The sequence below is a fragment of the Gobio gobio genome (assembly GCF_949357685.1).
Source record: "Gobio gobio genome assembly, chromosome: 6".
Classification (NCBI taxonomy): domain Eukaryota; kingdom Metazoa; phylum Chordata; class Actinopteri; order Cypriniformes; family Gobionidae; genus Gobio; species Gobio gobio.
Window position 1 is genome coordinate 3,067,870 of NC_137102.1, and position 23,356 is coordinate 3,091,225.

At 38.0% G+C, this 23,356-nt stretch overlaps 1 protein-coding gene across 1 annotated transcript in view; it reads left to right on the forward strand.

Annotated features, from left to right (window-relative positions):
- Positions 1–23,356, forward strand: part of pappa2 (pappalysin 2) — a gene marked incomplete at both ends in the record, with an annotated part of 133,390 nt that overhangs the window by 18,651 nt on the left and 91,383 nt on the right. Inside the window, 4 exons of the mRNA XM_079819437.1 lie at positions 9,385–9,533; positions 16,875–17,168; positions 18,496–18,688; positions 20,463–20,584. Coding sequence (XP_079675563.1) covers positions 9,385–9,533; positions 16,875–17,168; positions 18,496–18,688; positions 20,463–20,584 — 758 coding nt within the window. The remainder of the gene's footprint in view (positions 1–9,384; positions 9,534–16,874; positions 17,169–18,495; positions 18,689–20,462; positions 20,585–23,356) is intronic.

The following is a 23,356-nucleotide window of genomic DNA, read 5'->3' on the forward strand; positions in this document are numbered from 1 at the left end:
TAGCTGACGTAGACATACTTGAGACGGAGACTGGGAACAGTGCTGACGAGACAATGGGAACAAACAAAGACGATCAGGGTATCTCAGATGAGCAGGTTGGGTCTGTGTTGTCTTGATGAGATCAGGCGTGGGACTGGGGAATGAGCTATTTAGGGTGCGTCTCAATCAGCTCCCAAGTTCAGTAGTCAGGGCACTGATCAGGACATAAGTCAATGGGCTGACTCCCTGATCAGTGCCCTGACTATTGAACTAAGGAGCTGATTGAGACGCACCCATAGTGCTGGTGATGAGGAAGGACAGGTGCAGGTGATCAGAGGCCACATCCACACGAAGCCTGAGCTTTCCCTATCCAATCTTTCTTTCCCCTCAAGAAATATCTGCATAAACACGAGAGCACTAATACCGAGTCCGACTCAAAACTATGTAGTACACATGCCAGACCAGTGTGTGGCGCTGTAATTCTGCCACAGAGATACACTAAAAATGGAGAAAAAGAGTTGTGGCTAGAAGGGGTACAGCAACGGAAGGAAGTGAGGCAAAATCTCAACTGAATGAAAGAGAGGAGCTTAAATACACAATGGCTGAATCCGAAATCGCCCCTTATACCCTTAAATAGGGCGCTATTTGAGGGAACAGCCATTTGTAGTGGTGTCCGAAACCATAGTGGACGTTATTGAGTGCACTCATTCAATCCCACAATGCACCGCAATAACAAGTGTACAGCCCATGTATACACAACGGCTGGTTGACTTCACACACTCGTTTTCATTCACTCCTTCAAGTGAACTGTATTAGTGGACCAATGTAGGAATAGTGGAGGAATAGGAATAGAATAGGAATAGTGAATGAGGGTTTCGGGGGCGATTTCGGATTCAGCCAATGACAGGCAGCGTTTGTGCATGAAGGCACCTCACGAAACTAATTTCGGACAGACTTCTGTGTAACAGTTTAATATTCTACAGCAAAATAGAGAGAGCTTTGGTGAGAACTAGACACATATTTAATTACTACATTTGTAATTTCTCGCTAGAAATGACATCAGAAGTGGAAAATGTTGGTAAAAAACGTACCTTTACACACAAACTGACCAGCAAACGCAACTTTCGGACGACATCTTTTTCCCAGCTCAAATGTCACAGAATATAACGCATAGGATTGTGGGATATCAAAGGCAGCGAAGGATGCATTTATGCTACCTTCAAAACTCGATCAGGGCTGCGTTCCACTCCACTTTTAGACACGCTCTTGCGAACTTCCCTTAGCACTTACCCTCGGGGGGATCCCCGCCGCCATTTTGAAGTGTGTTCCACTTCGTGAAGTGGACGAGGAAAGTTTATATGAACAGACCCTCGCTCCCTCAGTCAAAATCAAGTCTACTTCATATGTACACTTCAGGCAGCTTCATATACCACAATGCAACACGAATGTGACATCACTGCATATCGGGTTTAATTTACCCCACCACAAACAACCTATATACATATAGAATGCAGCATTAAACAATTTCGGAGGATAAATAATAAATAATAAATCAACTCCATAGTGATTTCCAAGTGATCAAGGGCTCAGGACGTTCCAGTTCAGTCCATTGCAAAGGTTCCTCCAGTAGTGGACACTCATGATACGCAAGCAATGACGCACATCCGAGTGAACACGATGGAGGGAAGTTAGCAAGTGAAGGGCATAATAAAAACCAACTGGAACACAGCACAAATGAAGGCATCTCAGTAGAGAGGAAGTGAAGCTATCATTAGATTCGGATGTGCCTTCATGCCTTCCTACATTGAAATGTGTCCTCCGAAGGCAATATTTTCCAGGTTTCGGACGCAGCCAAAATGTGCCGGACTAGGGTGTCTCCAGGACAGGTTTAAAAACCACTGGCCTAACTACAAAATCGACATAACACAACTTTTAAATGTCAAATATAACATCAAACGTTAAAACGTCTTTCCCTTTACTAAAAAACACATTAAACAGCACTTCATTTCAACTTTTACTCTCCTAATCCATCCCTATGCAAAGCATGCTGGGAACTAGAAACACACTGCCCAGTTTCAGTCAGCGCAACAGAAATGATTAATGTAGTCCCAACCATGGGAGTTGGAGCCATTGTATGTGTGCGGGACAAGACCCACCCACTTTTTACGATCAATGATATTAGACCCGCTCACGTTTATCGTCTCTAGCGCATGTATGTTTACCTAACACTAACCGATACACACTTCTTAGATGTTAGATGCTTTATTTCCACTTTTCTAATATTTTCTTCATTTTTATTGAAAATAAATGCCTTTCCGATCTGATATGTGATGGGAAAAGGGAGTAGAGCGAGTTCAGCAAAAGGCGGATTCGAACCTCGGGTCGATTTGCGTCAAAACTTGATGCTATGTGCTCTACCCCTACACTATTGCCCCTCTCCATGATACAGTGATTTCCCTACAGTGTCTTTCCCAACCAGACGTTTAGCAAACAAGGCGGTATATTTGTATACTGTAAAAAAAAAATCAGGTCTCCAATTGAAAGTTTTCTAGTGACTGATCACTGATTTTTTAGTTGGCCAAATTGAGTTTCTTTTAATTAAATTGCATCAATTCACAGAAATTCAATTTGGCCAACTGAAAAATTTAGATGTGATCAGTCACTAGAAAATTTTCAATTGGAGACCTGAATTTTTTTTACAGTGTACTTAATGTAATTGGCAAATTAAAATTGTAAAATTGTTCTGAGAGAGGACACACCCACATTTGTTTTTTTGTCCTTCCGACGCCCATGGTCCCAACACAAAGGGTTTAGGTACACTTTGCATTTGCCAAATTTCGTTTCATTTAAAGGTCCCATGGCATGAAATTTTCATTTTATGAGGTTTTTCAACATTAATATGAGTTCCCCTAGCCTGAATATTGTCCCCAAGTGGATAGAAATGTTGATCGGTGTAAACCCGAGTTCTGGCTGTCTTTCTCTGCCTTTGAGAAAATGACAGGCCAGACGAGCCAATCCTGAAGTCTCCTGGTTTGACGTCCAAGCAGGAACGGTTTCCTCCCTTTCCTCCGCCCAGAGAATCTGCCACGCCCATGCAAACGCTATATTATTGTCCTCGGCTTGTGAACGAGTGAACGCTGGCAGTTTCTCAGTGTTTGGATGTACAAATGAAAACAGAAGTCATTTTTCAGTTCCTTCTGATCTGTGATCAGTGATTTCTGATGTGTAGCTAATTATTTATTATTCGTGCACACGCAGCGGCTTCTCTCGCTCCAGACAGAACGGTGTTTTCGTGTTTTCTATCTTGTGAGTCACTGTTTTTGTACGTCCTCGTTGCGTCTATCTGTTCTAAAATGTGCATACAGTCGTTTCTGCTCAACATCAGCAGACTCACATCTCTTTAGAGATAAACCTCACGCACGCCGAGGCTCGGCCTTCAACATCCCCGACCCCCAGTACTGCATCTGGCCCACAGCGGAGGAGCCAAACGCGGCGTGAGATTAAGCAGACGGGGGGTAAGCGTGAGGGTATCTGGGCTAGCCAGCCTAGCCCCACAATAAACTGGATTACATTCGATTAATGCTGTTGTATCTTTGTTTGCGCTGTGTACTCAATGCGCGTCACTGACGCTTTTCATATGATAGGAACTAAAATAATGCTTTAATCAAACTTACTAACTCGTTCATCTCGACAGCTGTAATGGTACATTGCATGTGTTACAAAGTTGGTAATAATGATGAAGACGGACTCGGTGTGACTGGGACTCGTGTTTATTCAGAACCCTCAGATACAAACACAATAAACTCGCGCTGGGTGCGCTCTCATAACTCAGTAGTTACTATAAATAACTTTGTTAGCAATCGCTGAGCTCAGTCTCTGGTACATTAGTGATGTCCGGTTCGCAAACAATCTTTCTTTTGAACCGGTTATTTTTAGTGAACCGAACCAGTTCACCAAATCGTTCTAAACGGTTCGCGTCTCCAGTCAGCGCTGATCCATAATTTACTAAAGTTACTAACGTTCTGACATGAGTGACAGCCCCTCCGACTAGAAATAGACTAATAACCTGAAGTATATTCTAGTAACTACAACAGTTCACTGAACTGAGACTGACAGAATTGATGTGAAGTGAACTCAGGTCCATCCGTCTCTCTGCCAGCAGCTCGTGCGTCGTAGACCTCGTTAAACCACGCCCCCTCCCCCTGTCAGCCAATCACAACAGTGGGCGTTTTTACTGAAGTCTCACAGCAGACACGCCTCTTGAAGCAGGGCAGTCAGCCACAGGGCAAACAGCAGTATAGACAAAATGCCTTTTATTTCTAAATTATGACATTTTATGATGTAAAAATCATACTAACAATATAAGTACACTAAGTACACATTATAAAATAATAGAAAAATGCCATGCCATGGGACCTTTAACGTAATAAAATTGAGTGCAAATGACAATTAAGTAAAAAAAATAAAAAAAATTGTGTTGTTTCAGCTTATTTTATTTAAATTACTTAATATATATAGTCTCTTATGCTCACCAAGAATGTATTTATTAGATCCAAAATAGAGTAAATCAGTAATGTTGTAAAACATAAATACAATAAAAGTGGATATATTAATATATATATATATATATTAATATATCCACTTTTATTGTATTTATGTTTTACAACATTACTGATTTACTCTATTTTGGATCTAATAAATACATTCTTGGTGAGCATAAGGGACTTGTTTCAAAACCTTTTGAATGGTAGTGTAAGTTCAGAATTATTCTATATTTTATATGAATACTTTAATATTTCTGTGTGCCATCCATGCCCCCTCAAAAATTATGTTAACCAATGAGACTGATTTATTAGTGCCCGAGCACCGATACTGTGAGGACTATTGTAATGGCTCAGTCTATTCTTCTTCTTCTCCGAAATGAATCGAATCTTTGAGGGCCTGAACCTGCTGGAGAACTCATGAAACTTTGCACACTTGTCAGAACTGGCGAAAGTGTATGTCTGATATGGGTTTCAGAATTAGGCGTGGCAAAATGGCTCGATAGCGCCACCTACAAAATTTCAATTAAGCGCTGTTCACGCTACGTTTCACGTGTAAGTATGTAATTCGATTGACACATGTAACAGGCCAACACCTACAAAAAAGTCTCCTGGTGCAAATTCTAAAACCCAACAGGAAGTGAGATATTTTGAATTTTCTCTGCAATTTTTTGGCATTTCCAGACATTGTACTTCAATGAACTCCTCCTAGAGATTTATTTAGATCATCATATTTGGTCAGTCTAATCTAAAGGCCTTGGTGATGTTAAATTGTGAAGATCTTGAGTTTTCCCTGAAGGGCGTCTCCATGGCGGCCTGACAAAGTTTGATGTTTCGCTATGAAACAGGAAGTCTAAGTCTATCTACATGGCAATATTCAGTTAGTCATAGCACCACCTGCTGGCAGCAGGAAATTGCATGCTTTACACTGTAATGAACTCCCAGAAATATATTAAAATATGCTATCAAGTGCCAAACATGCTAAAAACATGTTAAATCATGCAAATCATGCAATAAGTGCTAATGTATGCGATTTACGCCATGAAACAGGAAGTTGTTTTAACTCAGGCATACAATGTCCGATCTGCCCTAAACTTCACATGTTTGATAATAGTCCTGACCTAGACATCTACACAACAATATTCGATTATAGTCAAAGCGCCACCTTCTGGCAAAAGGAAGTGTGGCACATTGAACTGACTTTGCTGTATTTCTTCCCGCTTAAATGCATCTCGCTCACTATTCGATGTTTTCCTGAGGCCGCCGGGTGGCGGTGGTCCTGGGTGCAAGGGCCCTTTCATCACTGCTTGCAGATTTAATTTATTTATTTATTTGTATATACAATATATAACATTCAATCATAATAGTTTTGACAGAAAAAAATGGACGGTTGTTTTCACCTCACTAGGTTTTGACCTTGTAATGTCTCAACAGAGTCAATGAGTGAAGGTTAAGAGGGCAAATATTGAGTTTATATTCAATATTCATTTTTGTGGCAGAACCCAAATAAACCCAGACATTTTAATTTGCTGTTGTTTTTGTTGTGTTGTGTTTGTTCCCTGAATGAGCATTTTTGTGGCATCAGTTGGTTTGTGGTTAGTATTAGATTCCCCTGTGCAAAAGCTTAGGGAAAAACGGACATGTTTTTTTTTTGGATAATTGATATGATTCATATGTATAGAAATATGTTCTTCCTTAAACATGCTCAAAGGCTGGACTGGTCAGTCACTCACAGCTTACAGTTATTAGTTAACCACTAATGTCTGGGCATGGAGGAAGTATTTATTTATGTACGCTTGAGTCTGAGTGTTGTTTGGAAAAAAATACTGATTATTGAAGCCTGTAGAAATATTATTTGTAAAATTACACTGTAAAATGTGATTTGTTTTCTAAAAGTACAAAAGTTTGTAACCTAGATACGTTGACTTGATTTGAAATGTTTGGTAATGTATTAACCCCTTAACTGTCACCGTCCCACTGGCAGGACACCTGGCACTCTTTTTTTAATCGCCTTTTTTCGTATCATATATTTTAGTAATTATCATAAATTAGGCATTCGAAAGCTTACAAACTCAGTAATTTAAATTCTTCTAGCGGGCTCCTCCCCTTGTGGGCGGTGTCATGTTTCATATTACAACATTTATTTTAACTACTTTATAATCTAAATCTTTTCTAATCTTGACAAAACACATATTGTCAGAAAGGTCTAAGTCTCAAGGTTCCATATTTGGTGACTGTTTTGTGATGGAAGTGACATTTGGACAGAAATGTACAGGAAATTGCATCAAAAAAACAATCAATGGAATTTGGATGACTCCCGGTGGCTGTTTTTTGTACAGCGTCTAAACAAACTCTCATGGGAACTTCATTTTTTGTGATATCAACTTCAAATTTGGAACACAACTTGGTTAGACATATGGCTTTGATTTTAAAGTAATTTTAGATTTTTTTTATACCTCGGGTCTTTAGTGACCCGGGACATCATTACCCTCCTCCTCATTCATATTTTAAAGTTAGACATCAATCTTCTTAGTATCCCTCAATCAATACACAATAAAACAAAGAAAAAATGATAAAAGAATGCAATTTTTTGTGTACAAAGTGTATAGGGTCACTAACGAGGTGTGTAACAGTGTAAGTATATTTTTCTTTGCTCAATAATTGAATCTTTGATGACGGAAAAAGTGCAATTGTGCGAAAAAAGCGCAATGTCTGACACACAATGATGACGTGACGATACGCTCATAGTCACCGCAGGCAGAAAACAAAAGAACAGGAAGAATCACCAGCAACACTTTTTAGTGGCTCAGTGATTTAGCACTGGACGCTATCAGATATCACTGTCACTGATGGAGGATCTGCTGAAGAAGCTGTCATTGATGTTGAAGATCATAGTTTTGAGAATATGTTTGAGATGGTGAATATGAGGCAGATGCTGAATGTACTGGGAAATGAGCTCTGACGAGGACAGCGATGATGGTATAAAACATCAGCTCAAACTGAACCCTTACAAGCTCCAGAAGGTCACAAAATTTGCTTTATTTTATTCTCCTGTAACTGTTACTCTAATATCAGGAGAGTTTTATATTAAACATATTTGTGGCACTTATTTTCCAGAACACATGTGGAAAAGCACATTGTTCACCTTTAATAAATATGTATTGTTAAATCATTTGAATTATTTTGCTGAATTAGCCGTAAAGGAGAGATTTAGGCACTCAAAAAGATTGGCTCAGCCTTTGCTTGCTCAATAAAAACACGACGTCAGAAGCACGATGCTTGGTTTATTCTCACATGGATCGGGTCCAAGAAACAGTAGGTGTTTCAGCTAATAGGCTCGACCCTTTGGCATGATCCGAAGGGCATTAAGAAACCGGACCTCTTCAAACCCACAGGCCAATGATATGAGGTGCACAGGCTATGGAAGCAAAAGAGAAAAATGGCATATTCCAAAGTAAAAATGAGTTACCATCACACATCAAAGCGGCCCTATGGTGGTTCATCACAGCTGGGAGTGGGTAGTCGTTTCATGCGCCATAACCAGTTCGAACAATTATAATCTCTAATCATTGTGACAAAGTGATTTTTTTTATGACTGTTGTTATTAAAAATGCTAATAAAAGTCAAGAGGCACATTTGAAAACACATAATGTGCATGAAATCATACCGCAGTAAATTTTATGTTAGTTCACTTACAAATTCCAGTTGCTTACTTATGATGGCATGTACCATAGTATAAGTGTCGTTTTAAGCCGTTAATTTATTACAAATTGAAGTTCAGTCCCTTTTAAATCTCGATTTGACAGTCTCAATCCATCAAAGAAAAAGCTAATAACTGATCTTTCCCTAGTGATAAATTAAATGTATTTTATGCTAAGTATGCTACATATAGATTTACATATTTATGTAGGCCTACTTAATATAAATACCCTGCAAATGTATTTTTAGTCTACTAAATTGGTATACTTAAAGTCTGCTAAATTGGAACAACTAATATAACTCATAGTTCATAAAGATAATGCTGTAGACTATAGGGAGCCCTTACTCACACATTACTATAATATTAAAGGTTAACAACAGAGCCCAAACTATTAGCATAAATTCTTGCTATTTATTTTTAGATATAATTATCAACACTCAATAACACATTGTGTGCAAACATGTCAACTTCAGATAAGGCAGTTTTTGCATTAACTTCTAAATCTAATTATAAAAATATGTTTTTACTCCACCTCATTGTTGAAATATAATTATTTATACACAGTGGCTTTCATTTTCATGATTTATTTAAACACACATTAATAATCCAGACATCAGTGACAGGTTCAGTAGAATATAATGAATATAACGGCTAATATAGGTCATATATTTAGTGAAAGAGTTGATTTCTCTAGTGAACTCACAGCTGTGGACACTGAAGGACTTCTGAGGTAAATGTGAAGCTGCGTGATCATTGTTCTCAAGTTGTTTTATTGACGTCTTTCACCGTCGAGACACTGAGCGATTACACCACATATGATGCGTTTCAGTAAATTGTCTCCTCAACATACCTTCAGATGTTCATTCATGTTTATTCTTTGACTATGACGAGATGATCGTGTTCACTCGCATATATGTACCGTTACACACATGCCCCCAACTAAGCAAGCAAAAGGCGATAGTGGAAATGAACCAAAACTCCATCAGAAGACAGAAATGTAGGGGGAAAAAACAACAACTTGTGAGAAAGCAGTCTCAGTCGGGGTCCAGTTCTCCTTTGGCCAATGGCTTTCATGCTGTTCATTCATGTTTATGGCATTTCCATGAATAATAACTTTTTTTCTATGCAAAGTGGTTTGACTGTGTGTCAATATCTCTCCTGCAGGGCTTATCTGAGCATAAAGGAACTGAAGGATCTGCTTCATCTGAACATTTCAGACACGCTCAACGTGTTCTTCGCTAATAATTCAGCACGCGAGGAGCTCGCTGGAGTCGCCACCTGGCCATGGGCAAAAGAAGCCCTTACGCATCAAGGTAAGATGTCCACAAACATGACAAAGTGAAGAAGCCAAGTCCAGTTTTATTAGAAACAAGGTTTAACAAAAAGGCCAAAACCCAAATAATGATGTGAACATGAAAACTATAAGCATAGACACGATTCAGATGGTCCACATCCAGGGGTTCTCAATCAGTGGCGGCACAAAAACCTAGATTATGGATTCCTTCTGGCCGTACAACAACGACATTCCCAAGTAATCATGTAATATCTAAACAAAAATCAGTCCACGGACATATAGGCCTACAACGTGTCCTGAGCAAACGTGACAGCTGAGAAAATGTGCCTATTCCATGTTTTGTTTTTTTTAGCCACAAATAAGTGTATTCTATGATTAAAAAAGATGGTTTAAGTCACTCATTATGTATTTTTATTAATGCTAAAATAGGCTACTTATCCATTTAGTTGTGAATGCAGTCAGAGCACTTGCAGAGAGAGAGCCCGCCCACACGCTCTTCTGATTGGCTGTGATTTTTGATTGATTGATCTCAGGTCAAGTCTGGTTTGGACAAACAACTTGCTTTTTGCATCACGTCTGGTTAGGTGTTACACTGTAAAAAAAAATCCCCATAAAATTTACAGTAAAAAAACGACAGCTGGGGTTGCCAGAATTTTACCGTAAAAAATACGGTAGCAACATTTTAGGTTTGACAGATTTGAGTTATATTCACAGTAAATAACTGTATTTCATTAACTGAAATAATGTTAAATTACCAACCAATTGAAATGCTAATATTTGTCATGTACCTTTGATATATACTGACAACCACCAATCACAGTGGAGATGAGAGTCACATGATCAATCAAAGCTTTTAGGAGGACAATACTCATATATATCACACAAACACTAAACACCATCATGGTAACACACATGACATTTTAAAAATCCAATAAACAAACATGTAACATAAAACCCTACTGTACACTGGTTAGAAAAAACTAAGAAGAAACACATCAAATGTGAAGTGTCACGCAGGGAATTCTGGGAATGTCAATTTATGTTTTTTCACTGTAAATTACACAACGACTTGTTCTTTTTCACTTCCAAAAACTGTAAATGTAACAGTATTTTACTGTAAAATGACATTAAATGTAAGGTTAGATCTATTACAGTTATTCACCGTATATTCTGTTAACCAATTAACTGTTTTTAACCGCAGCATTTTTAGTCTTTTACCGTTAAAATCACAATCATTTTGTACAATGTAGGCTGTTTAAATTTACTTTTCAAAACTGCAATTTCTTCCAAAAGCCAACCCAAGCAACAGAGCTAAGAACAGCATCATGAGCTGTTTATTTCCCCTGTTTGGTCTGAATGCAAGGGTATGGCAACTACCACATGATAAATGTAAATGCCACCCCTGTTCTCAACTCTGGCCCTCGAAGTCCACTTTCCTGCAGAGTTTTGCTCCAACTTTAATCAAACACACCTGAACAAGCTAATCAAGGTCTTCAGGATTACTAGAATGGGACAGGCCGTTGAATTTGGATCACCATTGGAGCCAAACTTTGCAGGAAAGTGGACCTCGAGGGCCAGAGTTGAACAATGACATGACTTGAAGACTTAACTATGAAAACACGACTATAAACATAATGTGATCTGACTAGACTAGACTGAACTACACTAGACTAGAGTCCAGAAATCGCCCCTACTCCATCTGGCTTTTAAAAAGCATTTTTCTATTGATGACCTTTCAAAATGCAGAACATTGCAAGTAACATATAAATCACAAATATTTCACCACATTATAGCAGATGTTTTATTGATTATTTTTTTAAATGCTCTTAAAAGCGTGAAATGGATTTATATTTTCCCCCACGTTTGGCGTGATAGCTCAGTATAGTCACTAGTGAAGAGGTTGGTACTACTTTATTTTGAAAGGATAAAAAATAGAAAAGATGACATGAGAACAGGACTTTAAAATAAAAGACAAACTAATATTTCAAAATAAAAGACCAGGGACTTAAAGGATTAGTTGAATGAACATTTCCTGATGATTTCCTCACCCCCATCTTGTCCAAGATGCCTTTCTTTCTTCAGTGGAAAAGGAATGAAGTTTTTTGAGAACAACATTCCAGGATTTTTCTGCACATAATGGACTTCAATGGGAACCAACGGTTCACTGCAAAAAATGCTTTTCTTAGTATTTTTGTCTTGTTTTCTGTCCAAATATCTAAAAAATCTTACATTAAGAAGCATTTACTAGAAAAGCAAAAGTTTTTGTCTTGTTTTGGGGGAAAATAACTAAAAAATTAAGGGAGTTTTTGCTTAAAATAAGCTAATCTGCCAATGGGGTAAGAAAAATAATCTTAATTCAAACAGAAAACAAGATTATTTTTCTTACCCCATTGGCAGATTCTTTTCCTTATTTTAAGCAAAAACTCCCTTAATTTTGAGTTATTTTTCCCCAAAACAAGACAAAAACTTTTGCTTGTCTAGTAAATGCTTCTTAATGTAAGATTTTTTTGATATTTGGACTGAAAACAAGACAAAAATACTAAGCAAGTAAAGCATTTTTTGCAGTGTTGAAGGTCCAAATCTCTGCAGTTTCAGAGGAAGAGCTTCAGAGGCTCTGACCAATCACAGACGAGGAATAGAGTCTGATCTAGACAAACCATCAACACATTTACAACACACACACACACATGTATACACTTTAACCTCAAATGCTTGACTTCTGTGTTGTGTTTCTTCACGGTGTATGATGTCATCACATCAGAAAGGTCACATGATGCAGGTGGAAGTGCCGACCCAGAGTTAAAACAAACGTGCAAAGACTAAATCAAACGCCTTCACACAAATAAAGGTGAAACAATGATGACGGACGATTGTAAAGTTGGAGAGAACATGAGATGGAGTTTTTCGGCACTTCCACCTGCGTCATGTGACCTTTCCGACGTGATGATGAAGAAGAACAACACCAAAGTTGAGCATTTGAGGTTAAAAGTATATAAATGTTTAGTTTTTTTTTTGTAAATGTGTTGATGGTTTGTCTAGATCAGACTCTATTCCTCGTCTGTGATTGGTCAGAGCCTCTGAAGCTCTTCCTCTGAAACTGCAGTGATTTGGACCTTCAGCCGTTGGTTCCCATTGAAGTCCATTATGTGCAGAAAAAACCTGGAATGATTTCCTCAAAAAACGACTGAAGAAAGAAAGACATGAACATCTGGGATGAGAAGGGGGTGAGTATACTATCAGGAAATGTTCATTTTGAAGTGAACTAATCCTTTAACACAAAGTTACGCTGGATCTGCCGTTTGGCCTCCATTCCCAACTGGGTTCATTGGACAATGTCAAGGTAAGACCTCACTTGTTTCCTGTAGCTACATTCCCCACAGCACATGTGTTTTTTGTACCTAATGCCATACATCTTGACTTGCTCTAAATCTTTTCTTTAAAGAAATACATTCCTGTCTCTTCCTCCTTGTTGTCTGTATTTGCCTTTACGAGATTAATGGGCCGTAATCTCAAGCATAAAAGAAAACACTTGCAGCACGCATAGATTTCCCTGTAGATTTCCCCTTAATCATTAAGGCTGTCCACCGGGAGAGAAGAAAAGGAACTCGACAACAACCAAACAAAAACAAAAGAGGGGTATTACCCTGTTGCCATCCCATCCAACTGCCAGCTGATTTTATAGTACCCGTCGTTGTGGTGTTTCAGAGCTCATTAAAACGGTCTCAGTGAAGTCCAGCTCCTTTAAAGAGGAGATTTCTCTCAAGCAGGAAGGTTTCTTATATAAGTCCTCCTCCCATTGGTTCAGGATACATGATCAGACATTTTGGTCTTGGCTTTTGGGGTTATAGCTTTTGTTAATGAGATGATTTTGGCCTCTGTGTAGAATGTGAACTTTTAAACCGATATTACCATGAGTAATTAGCGCCAACTTGTTTTTTGTGAGTTTGAATTTGCTTAAAGTCGGTTTCTAAAGTATACGTGATAACACTTTAAAGTTCAGTTTGTTAACATTTAGTTCATTTATTAGGTATCAAACAGACATTTTCAGAGCATTTATTAATCTAGGGTAATTCTACTTCATTAAAATTGTATTGTTCATTTTGTATGATTTTTCATTCATAATTCATTAAGTGATTTTAATTCATAAATGTAAATGTATATAGAACTAGTGATTAATCGCATCCATAATAAAACTTTGTGTTTACATATATATATATATATATATATATATATATATATATATATATATATATATATATATATATATATATATATATATATATATATATATATATATATATATATATATATATATATATTTATATATATATATATATATATATATATATATATATATATATATATATATATATATATATATATATATATATATATATATATATATATATATATATATATATATATTATATGTGTGTGTGTGTGTACTGTGTATAATTATTTATTATGGATATTTGAATACAAACACACATGTATATATTTAAGAAAAATGTGCATGTATATACAAGCAAAATGAGTTGCAATGAGCAAATTTTCAAAAATGAGTATTGAAATATTATAAATACTATTAAAAAACGTTCAAAATAATGTATGATTTGTTTGAAATGAAACAAAAAAAATTCTGAGCTACATATGTTTGAGGTTGATATAGTCGATAAGTAAATTTTGAGAATTCATTTTTTCTAAAGCTTCCTTAACAAAATGCCATAGCAACCATCCCATAAAATCCCTGGTAATAACACACACTTGGCACACACCAAGACGAAACCCATGTCTATAGAAAAAATATATATTCAACTTATTTTCCATGATAGCACAATTGTTTGATTAACATATATCAAGATCTACTGTAATGCACGGATCTAATATAATGATACACATCAGATCTTTTTCCCCAACAGTTAACCAAACGCTCACTTCAGAGATGACAGATAATGTTTGTGTGAATACTAGTCAAGACAGATATTTTGAAATACTGTAATTCTGTGTATGTGTGTATATGTGGATCAGCGCGAGTGAGATCATTTCCATGGGAAAGGTACTTCTCTCCGAAAACAATCAAATAAAGATTATTTTAGATGTTGAATTGCTATTTGGAGCATTGTGATCGCTAGACGACGAGGGCTTAATTAACTCATTGTTGTGAAAACCTCAAAATCAACATTTTACACTTGTTCCGCCTTTATAGCTCGAAATGATCTTGTGTGCATTCAGGCCCCGTCCACACGGAGACACGTTTAGCTAAACCCAGCCTGAGCTGTAGGGCTAAATCAAATCTGTACATTCATCTGTACTGCTTCTGTTACACGGGAACCAATCACAGACTGGCTTATCCACCTGGCGCACTATTGGTGGGTTTAACACGATGACGGAGAGAGAAGTGATGGATCGATGCCCGTTGATCACACCTCTTGTGCGGTAGAAAATACAGAGCAGATTCCCCAGACTAATGTTCAATCTTAAATTGAGCTTGGTCAGGTGATAGCCAGACAAGCGTTTAGCTGTATACGTGAAAATGTTGTAACTTATCAGCGTTTCATCCAGACGGATCCGGCGTTTTAGGAGCCTGAAAACGGTATTTTTTTGAAGTGGATAAATCTGAAAACGACCACCTTGCACTTGGGATAGGTGTAATTAAACACAAAACACAATCTGTTAAGTAGCAGATTGTTATTTTATGGTGAGATTTTGGCTCCATTGCTGTGCCACATTTTCGCTGTGTTATGAATTTATGTTTGCTTTTTAAATTTCGTTGTGTTGTGCACTACTGGGCCACCGTAATATTGCATCCAACAGGGAAACTCCTACAAATGCATATGCAATAAGATCAGCCACAAAAATAACCCTGTCCACGCCTTTACAGCGCTAATTTATCACTGCGTGTCTTTAGTAAATCATGACAGTCGTTTTTAACACCAAAGGAGAGTTTGCGTTCGAGCAAACTGTTAGTAAATATATATTTGTAACCCTATTTGATCATTTTAAGTCCCAATAAATGATCTACACTTATGATTCTCTTGATTACTTGACTCTGACAAACATTTGTGATAGTTAAATTGTATAATTGCACTATTATTTTCTTATTTGGTAAGCAGCCACGTAATAAACAGGATAATCCAGTCAGCCTGTCGTAATTACACAATAAACCTCTTCAGCAAGTGTTCCTTGGGGTCCTGATCACCCGCAGGTTTTATTTTGCTCTCAATTGTCTCTTTAATGATCTAAACATAGAATAACTGTATCCCAATAACCATGGCAGGTCAAGTTTAGAAGGAAATGTTCATAAAAATGATTGACCAGAGTGTTGAGTCTTAAATTCAAAAAGTTAGTTTAGTTGTTTTTTTTATTCAGCTTGGATGGTTAATACAGATTCCAGAGGTGGTCTGAGACATGAAAGCTAACATAAAATCCATGAATTACTGGCCACGTACGCTGCTTTGAATCACACAGCGATATGGCTCCATTCTTATTATCCCCTTAATCCACCTCTGCTTTTGATTTACTGTCTTTGGTGCAAGGCAATCTTTGTCCACAAATGTTTCGGTGGACTTGCATGGAGGTTCGTTTCTCATAAATTAGGGGGCTGGGGTTTATGGTATGGGTTTGGGCAACGGCCTGCCCTGGTTTAATTCCACATAAATCATGAGCTTATTTGCGAGAGTACCTTGATGTCTATTGAGGAACAAGGTCAAATTCTGCTCTGGATGCTTTAAGTGAAATCAGACCATAGCATGAACTGCTGATCTTGTGGTTTAACTGTAAACGATCTGTGTCGGTCAGACGTGTCTAGCCAAGCTCTGTACGTTTGGCTGAACTCCCATAAAACATGGATATTTCCTAAATAAAGGGGGCGTTCTCTCTAATCTTGTATATCCGCTGTAAATGGAGCACAAATCTAGAAGAGAAAGCCTTTCGCAGATGGCAACATAAACCAACTTCTGTTTTTAATTAGTAAACAAATCCTTTTTTTTTGTTGCTTTAAAACCTATATTTATGCTCACAATGTAATTTCATATTCGCTCTTACATCTGCATGGATGGTTATAAATGTCACATTGTTTTAAGATATCTAAACATTATTTGGATATAAAACCAGATGCCAATGTGGTACCATTCAGCAGGTGTGAGATCTTAAATACATTGTTCTTTCTGGTAATCCTAGCTGCGGTGGTCCTGTTTACAGGATAGATTGCTCAATGTTTTATGCAGCAGTATTTTAGAACAAATCAGTTTCTGGCTTCGAGATTAAAGCTAAACTTGAGAATCTACACCTCTGTGTTCTGTCGGGTTACGTTTATATTGTTTCATCAACTGCAGAGATGCCGATTTGTGTCGTTTTCCAGGTGGAATGATCCTTAACCCCTCCTACTTTGGCACCAAAGGACACAACAACACCATGATCCATGAGATGGGTCATATTTTGGGACTGTACCATGTGTTTAAGGGTGTGAGTGAACGCGAGTCATGTGATGACCCCTGTCAGGAGACGACCGCCTCCATGGAGACTGGAGATCTGTGTGCCGATACAGCACCAACGCCAAAATCCAAAGCTTGTCACGACCCTGATCCAGTCAATGACACTTGTGGCCTTACCCAGTACAAAAACACACCGTACAACAACTACATGAGTTACACAGGTGATGTTAGTGTTTAACCGAAGTTATACATGCTTGTGCACTATATGTTCAAAAGTTTGGCATCAGTACGATTTAAAAAATAAAATAAAAATTTCACACCCTGAATGTGTGTGCACCAATATATTAGCAGCAGATCCTTTAAGTCCTGTAAGTTGCGAGGTGGGGCCTCCATGGATCGGACTTGTTTGTTCAGCTCATCCCACAGATGCTTGGGAATTTGGAGTTTGTCAAACTCGCTCAAATCCTTACGCTTGACCATTTTTCCTGCTTCTAACACATCAACTCTGAGGACAAAATGTTCACTTGCTGCCTAATATATCCCACCCACTAACAGAGATCATCAGTGTTACTCACTTCACCGGTCATAATGTTATGCCTGATCGGTGTATATGTTTGGAAGAAGATTCTTATGCTCAACAGGGCTGGATTTATTTGATCAAAATACAGTCAAAAACAATAATACTGTGAAATGTTATTATAATGTAATTTACTGTTTTTATGTTTCATTATATTTTATAATGTCATTTATTCCTGTGATCAGAATTTATCATCATTACTCCAGTCTTCAGTGTCACATGATTCTTACTTAGTATTTTTGTCTTGTTTTCAGTCCAACAATCTAAAAAATCTTACATTAAGAAGCATTTACTAGACAAGCAAAAGTTGTTGTCTTGTTTTGGGGGAAAATAACTCAAAATCAAGGGAGTTTTTGCTTAAAATAAGCAAAATAATCTGCTAATGGGGTAAGAAAAATAATCTTGTTTTCTGTTTGAATTATGATTATTTTGCTTACCCCATTGGCAGATTATTTTGCTTATTTTAAGCAAAAACTCCCTTGATTTTGAGTTATTTTCCCCCAAAACAAGACACAAAATTTTGCTTGTCTAGTAAATGCTTCTTAATGTAAGATTTTTTAGATATTTGGACTGAAAACAAGACAAAAATACTAAGTACGAAAAGCATTTTTTGCAGTGTAACATGCAATTTTGCCGCTCAAGAAACATTTCTTAGTAGTATCACAGTTGGAAATGATTGTGCTGGGTGTCTTATTCAGGACTGAAGAACAGCCTTTATTTGAAGTACAAATCATTTTAACGTAATAAATGTTTTTACTGTAATTTTTCGAACAATTCAATGCATCTTTGCTGAATAAAAGTAGCAATTTCTTTAAAAAACAAAGCAAGTGATCCCAAACCTTTGAACAGTAGTGTATACATTAGCACCTCAGTCTTAATATTTAACATACTTTGATATGATTACATTTAGGATCAAATTAATCACACATGGAAATCAATCAAATGTGAAAGATTTCACCTTTTTATTACAGATGATGATTGTACAAACCATTTTACGCCCAATCAAGCGGCTCGGATGCACTGCTATATTGATTTGTTCTACAAAGCCTGGGTCGATGACAGAAAGCCCAGCCCCGTTCCTCTCGCACCTCTGGTCATTGGTCAAGGATCAGATTCCGTCTCACTTCATTGGCTGTATCCAATCAGTGGGCCACTCGCCCACAGGTAAAGTAAGGCGTGTACATATAGCAAACAATGAGGATATCAATATTTCTCAATACAATCGTTTATGCATTCGTCTTACATTATCGTTTGTATTCTCAAAGCTTTTTTGAGAAATCCACTATTTACTATCGGCCAGCAATGCAGATTAACCAGATGTTAAAGTAAAGGTGCAGTGTGTAGTATTTATGAGGATCTATTTACAGAAATGCAATATATACATAACTGTTTTCAGTGGCGTATAAAGACCGTTATGTTTTTATTATCTTAGAATGAGCCGTTTCTATCTGCATTCTAAAAAATGCGGGGTTAAAAATAACCCAAGTTGGGTTGAAAATGGACTAACCCAGCAATTGGGTTGTTTTAACCCAGTGGTTGGGTTAAATGTTTGCTTAAAACAACCCAATTGCTGGGTTAAAACAACCCAATAAAATGGGTTAAAACAACCCATTCACAGGTTAAAACAACCCAATTGCTGGGTTAAAAGAATCCATTCACTCGGTTAAAACAACCCAATTGCTGGGTCAAAACGACCCATTCACTGGGTTAAAACAATCCATTCACTGGGTTAAAACAACCCAATTGCTGGGTCAAAACGACCCATTCACTGGGTTAAAACAATCCATTCACTGGGTTAAAACAATACATTAACTGGCTTAAAACAATCCATTCACTGGGTTAAAACAATCCATTAACTGGCTTAAAACAACCCAATTGCTGGGTTAAAACAATCCAATTGCTGGTTTAAAACAACCCATTCACTGGGTTAAAACAACCCATTCACTGGGTTAAACAACCCAATTGCTGGGTTAAAACAATCCATTCACTGGCTTAAAACAACCCAATTGCTGGGTTAAAACAATCCAATTGCTGGTTTAAAACAACCCATTCACTGGGTTAAAACAATCCATTCACTGGGTTAAACAACCCAATTGCTGGGTTAAAATGACCCATTCACAGGGTTAAAACAACCCAATTGCTGGGTTAAAACAACCCAATTGCTGGTTTAAAACAACCCAATTGCTGGGTTAAAACAATCCATTCACTGGGTTAAAACAACCCAATTGCTGGGTTAAAACGACCCATTCACTGGGTTAAAGCAATCCATTCACTGGCTTAAAACAACCCAATTGCTGGGTTAAAACAACCCAATTGCTGGTTTAAAACAACCCATTCACTGGGTTAAAACAATCTATTCACTGGCTTAAAACAACCCAATTGCTGGGTTAAAACAACCCATTCACTGGGTTAAAACAACCCAATTGCTGGGTTAAAACAACCCAATCGCTGGGTTCGCCCATTTTCAACCCAACTTGGGTTATTTTTAACCCAGCATTTTTTAGAGTGTACACACATCGCGGGTCCTTTACAGTGAATTACAGCCTCCATTTTGCACCGCCAGTGGTTTCTACAGTGTCCCTAAAGGGACAAACTTCTCTACAGAGCGCTAGTCACTCTCTGCTGTCTCACACGACCACATCTTTGTCCTCTGTGGGGTGAGCGTTGGGCGGGTGCAATTCACAACCTCACCACTAGATGCCGCTAAAACATACACACTGCACCTTTAAAGAATGAATTCCTCATCATATAACTCACCATCAAAAAGCACAAAAAGCGATCCAGTGTAAATTGCACTTCAAAGCAAAACATTTTTTGTTGTTGATATATCACTGAGTTTGTGCACTGTTTAAAAGCTATTCTGTGTGTGTGTGTGTGTGTGTGTGTGTGTGTGTGTGTGTGTGTGTGTGTGTGTGTGTGTGTGTGTGTGTGTGTGTAGGGAGGGTGGCATACTCTGCCATCTCTGTGATGAGAACGGGGCGCTCCATCAGTATGCCCATGATGCCTCGTCTCCTCACGCCTGTGATTCCACCGGATACTGGACACCAGAGGAAGCAGTGGGTCAGTTCTCAATCACTCTTTACTTATAATACTTACTTTAGTAGTTTAGTATCATTTTAGTGCACCCTTATGAAAAATAAGTAAATTCAAGGGTTCTATTAGTATAAATAAGAAAGTATACTTTCAGTCTACTCCTCAGAAATATACTTAAAATTGCACTTAAGTATGCTTGACTTATACTGACAGAAAAGTATATTTGGCCTGTACTTGTCCTCAATGTTTTAATCGAGATATACTTAAAAGTATAATTAAGTATTCAAAGTGTACTTGGCTTGTAATTGTGTTTATTCTTTTAAATTTGTTTTACATACGGTCTTATGAAACTTACTTTGTTTGAAAATATTGTTATGGCCAGCTCGTTTCAATTTACTTACCTTATGCTCATTTAAATACATACACTCTGAAAAATGTAATTGGGTTGTTTTAAGCAAACATTTAACCCAACCGCTGGGTTAAAACGACCCATTCACTGGCTTAAAACAACCCAATTGCTGGGTTAAAACAATCCATTCACTGGGTTAAAACAACCCAATTGCTGGGTTAAAACAACCCATTCACAGGTTAAAACAACCCATTCACAGGTTAAAACAATCCATTCACTGGGTTAAAACAACCCAATTGCTGGGTTAAAACAACCCAATTGCTGGGTTAAAACAACCCAATCACTGGGTTAAAACAACCCATTCACTGAGTTAAAACAACCCAATTGCTTAGTCCATTTTACACCCAACTTGGGTTGTTTTTAACCCTGCATTTTTTAGAGTGTAGCGAACGCATTCGGTACACAATGTTTAAACTCTCTAAGCTGTTCCTTTGTGTTTACTTTCATTGAGGTGCACCAACGATCAAACAGGTTCTCTTTTTCTCTGGCAAATTCAAGATAAGTGCACTTCTCAGGTTTAAAAAATGTCTAAATCTCTGACGAAATGCCTCCGGTGCTAATTCATATGCTTGCAATAGTGCAGATTTAATGGTGTCATAGTCACTGCTTTGTTTCAATTGGTACATTTAAACCAAAAGCCCGAAGCGCACCCCCGACAGAGATTCAAGACCTCCGCCCAGAATAACCTTCAAAAATAAGAAACAGTGCCTCGATGGAAGGAATGTAAACCCAGCGGAGGACTGAAGTCTTCTCCTTTACACAGGTGAACACTAAACACGGTATAGCCTACACTGATCCCGGACGAGCCCCCGATTTCATGTTACCGCAACATAAAAGAGAGTTTAATCCATACAAATTGTTTTATTTTCTTTAACAAATATAACAATAACCACAAATCACAAACAAAAGTCTAGGGAAAATAATGAAACAAAAGAATAACTACAACAAAATATTAAAGCTACATGATATAAGAAATGTATAAGAAAGAAAATCAATGAGACATAAAGAGCCGCTCCCGTGAGAAACTATCCCATGGAGAGTGCTAACCCAAAACCTAGAGCACTTAAAGCTCCACTGTGTGATATTTTCCTCCATCTAGTGGTGAAAAGGTATATGACCATCCAGTGAATATTAGTTTCTGTTCCTCTCAATTCCGATTTCGTTTCAACTCCTACGGTGGCCGATTTAGTCCAAGATTAACATGGCTTCCAGTTCGCCCTCGTCCACATTGGACACGGAGCCTGTGGGATATTCTGTGTTCAGTGTTGGAACTCAACTGGCCTAATTATTCGGCTAGAAAGAACTGCAGCTAATCCAGAGTGAACTTTGATGATAGTAATGTTTATTCAGTCATCCAATTGCAAGGCATAAACAGGTTTGCGTGGATATGTACATAAATGTGGTTTCTGTGAGAGAACAAATAAGGATGGTAAATATACATACACAGTTAAGAACTGTATAACTATACTTATAAGTTACATTTGTATAATGTAACCGTAAACCAGAGCTTATTGTACCATATATAGGCGCTAAATGCAGCTGCATTAAAAGGAGCGGAGCTGCCGCTGCTAACAAGCGAGGTCGGGTTACAAAAGTGTGTGCGCAGCTTTAGCACTGCAGTGCGCTCTATATAACAATTGTTAAAGGGGTGGTAAACCACGATTTCACTATTCTAACTTTAGCTAACGTGTAATGTTGCTGCTTGAGCATAAACAACATCTGCAAAGTTACAACGTTCAAAGTTTAAAGCAAAGGGAGATATTTGCTTTTAAAGAAATCAGTTTCTAAGGACTACAGCAAACGGCCAGTAGGCGACTACACACATTCACCCAGGTTTTGCTGACATCACCAGGCCCAATATTTACATAAACCCCTCCTCCGGGGAATATTAAATAAGGGGGGGTGAGGCCATTTTGTATCGCGGCGCTGTTGTGGTATAGTAGGCTGGAGTGTTGTTGCCGCGATGCCAAGGAAACGCTGTTATTTTCATCCGGATTGCAGGTCTGGGGCACTTGCTCTGTTCAGCCTTCATAGGGACGGGGGTGCGTTGCAGAGCGTTTAACATACAGCATGTTATATGCACGTGTGTTTGAGTCAGCGGGGAACAGGCGCGCGCAGGGCTCCTGCAGCACATCTAACAGAGGAAAACATCCACGTCTTCGCGATTTCAATGCCAGATTTGCACAACGTCAGCTGCGTGAAAAAAACACTGCCGGTGCGTGGATGCACGACGCGCGCGCTGCACATTTCACGGAGGACAACACAAACTTCCACAAACTTCGCGAGTTCAATACAGGATATGCACAACGGCTTGTCCTGAAAGCTGGATTTACAAACAGAAGCTGTTCACGGGCCACAACCTGTAAGTCTGATTTATATTTCATCGATGT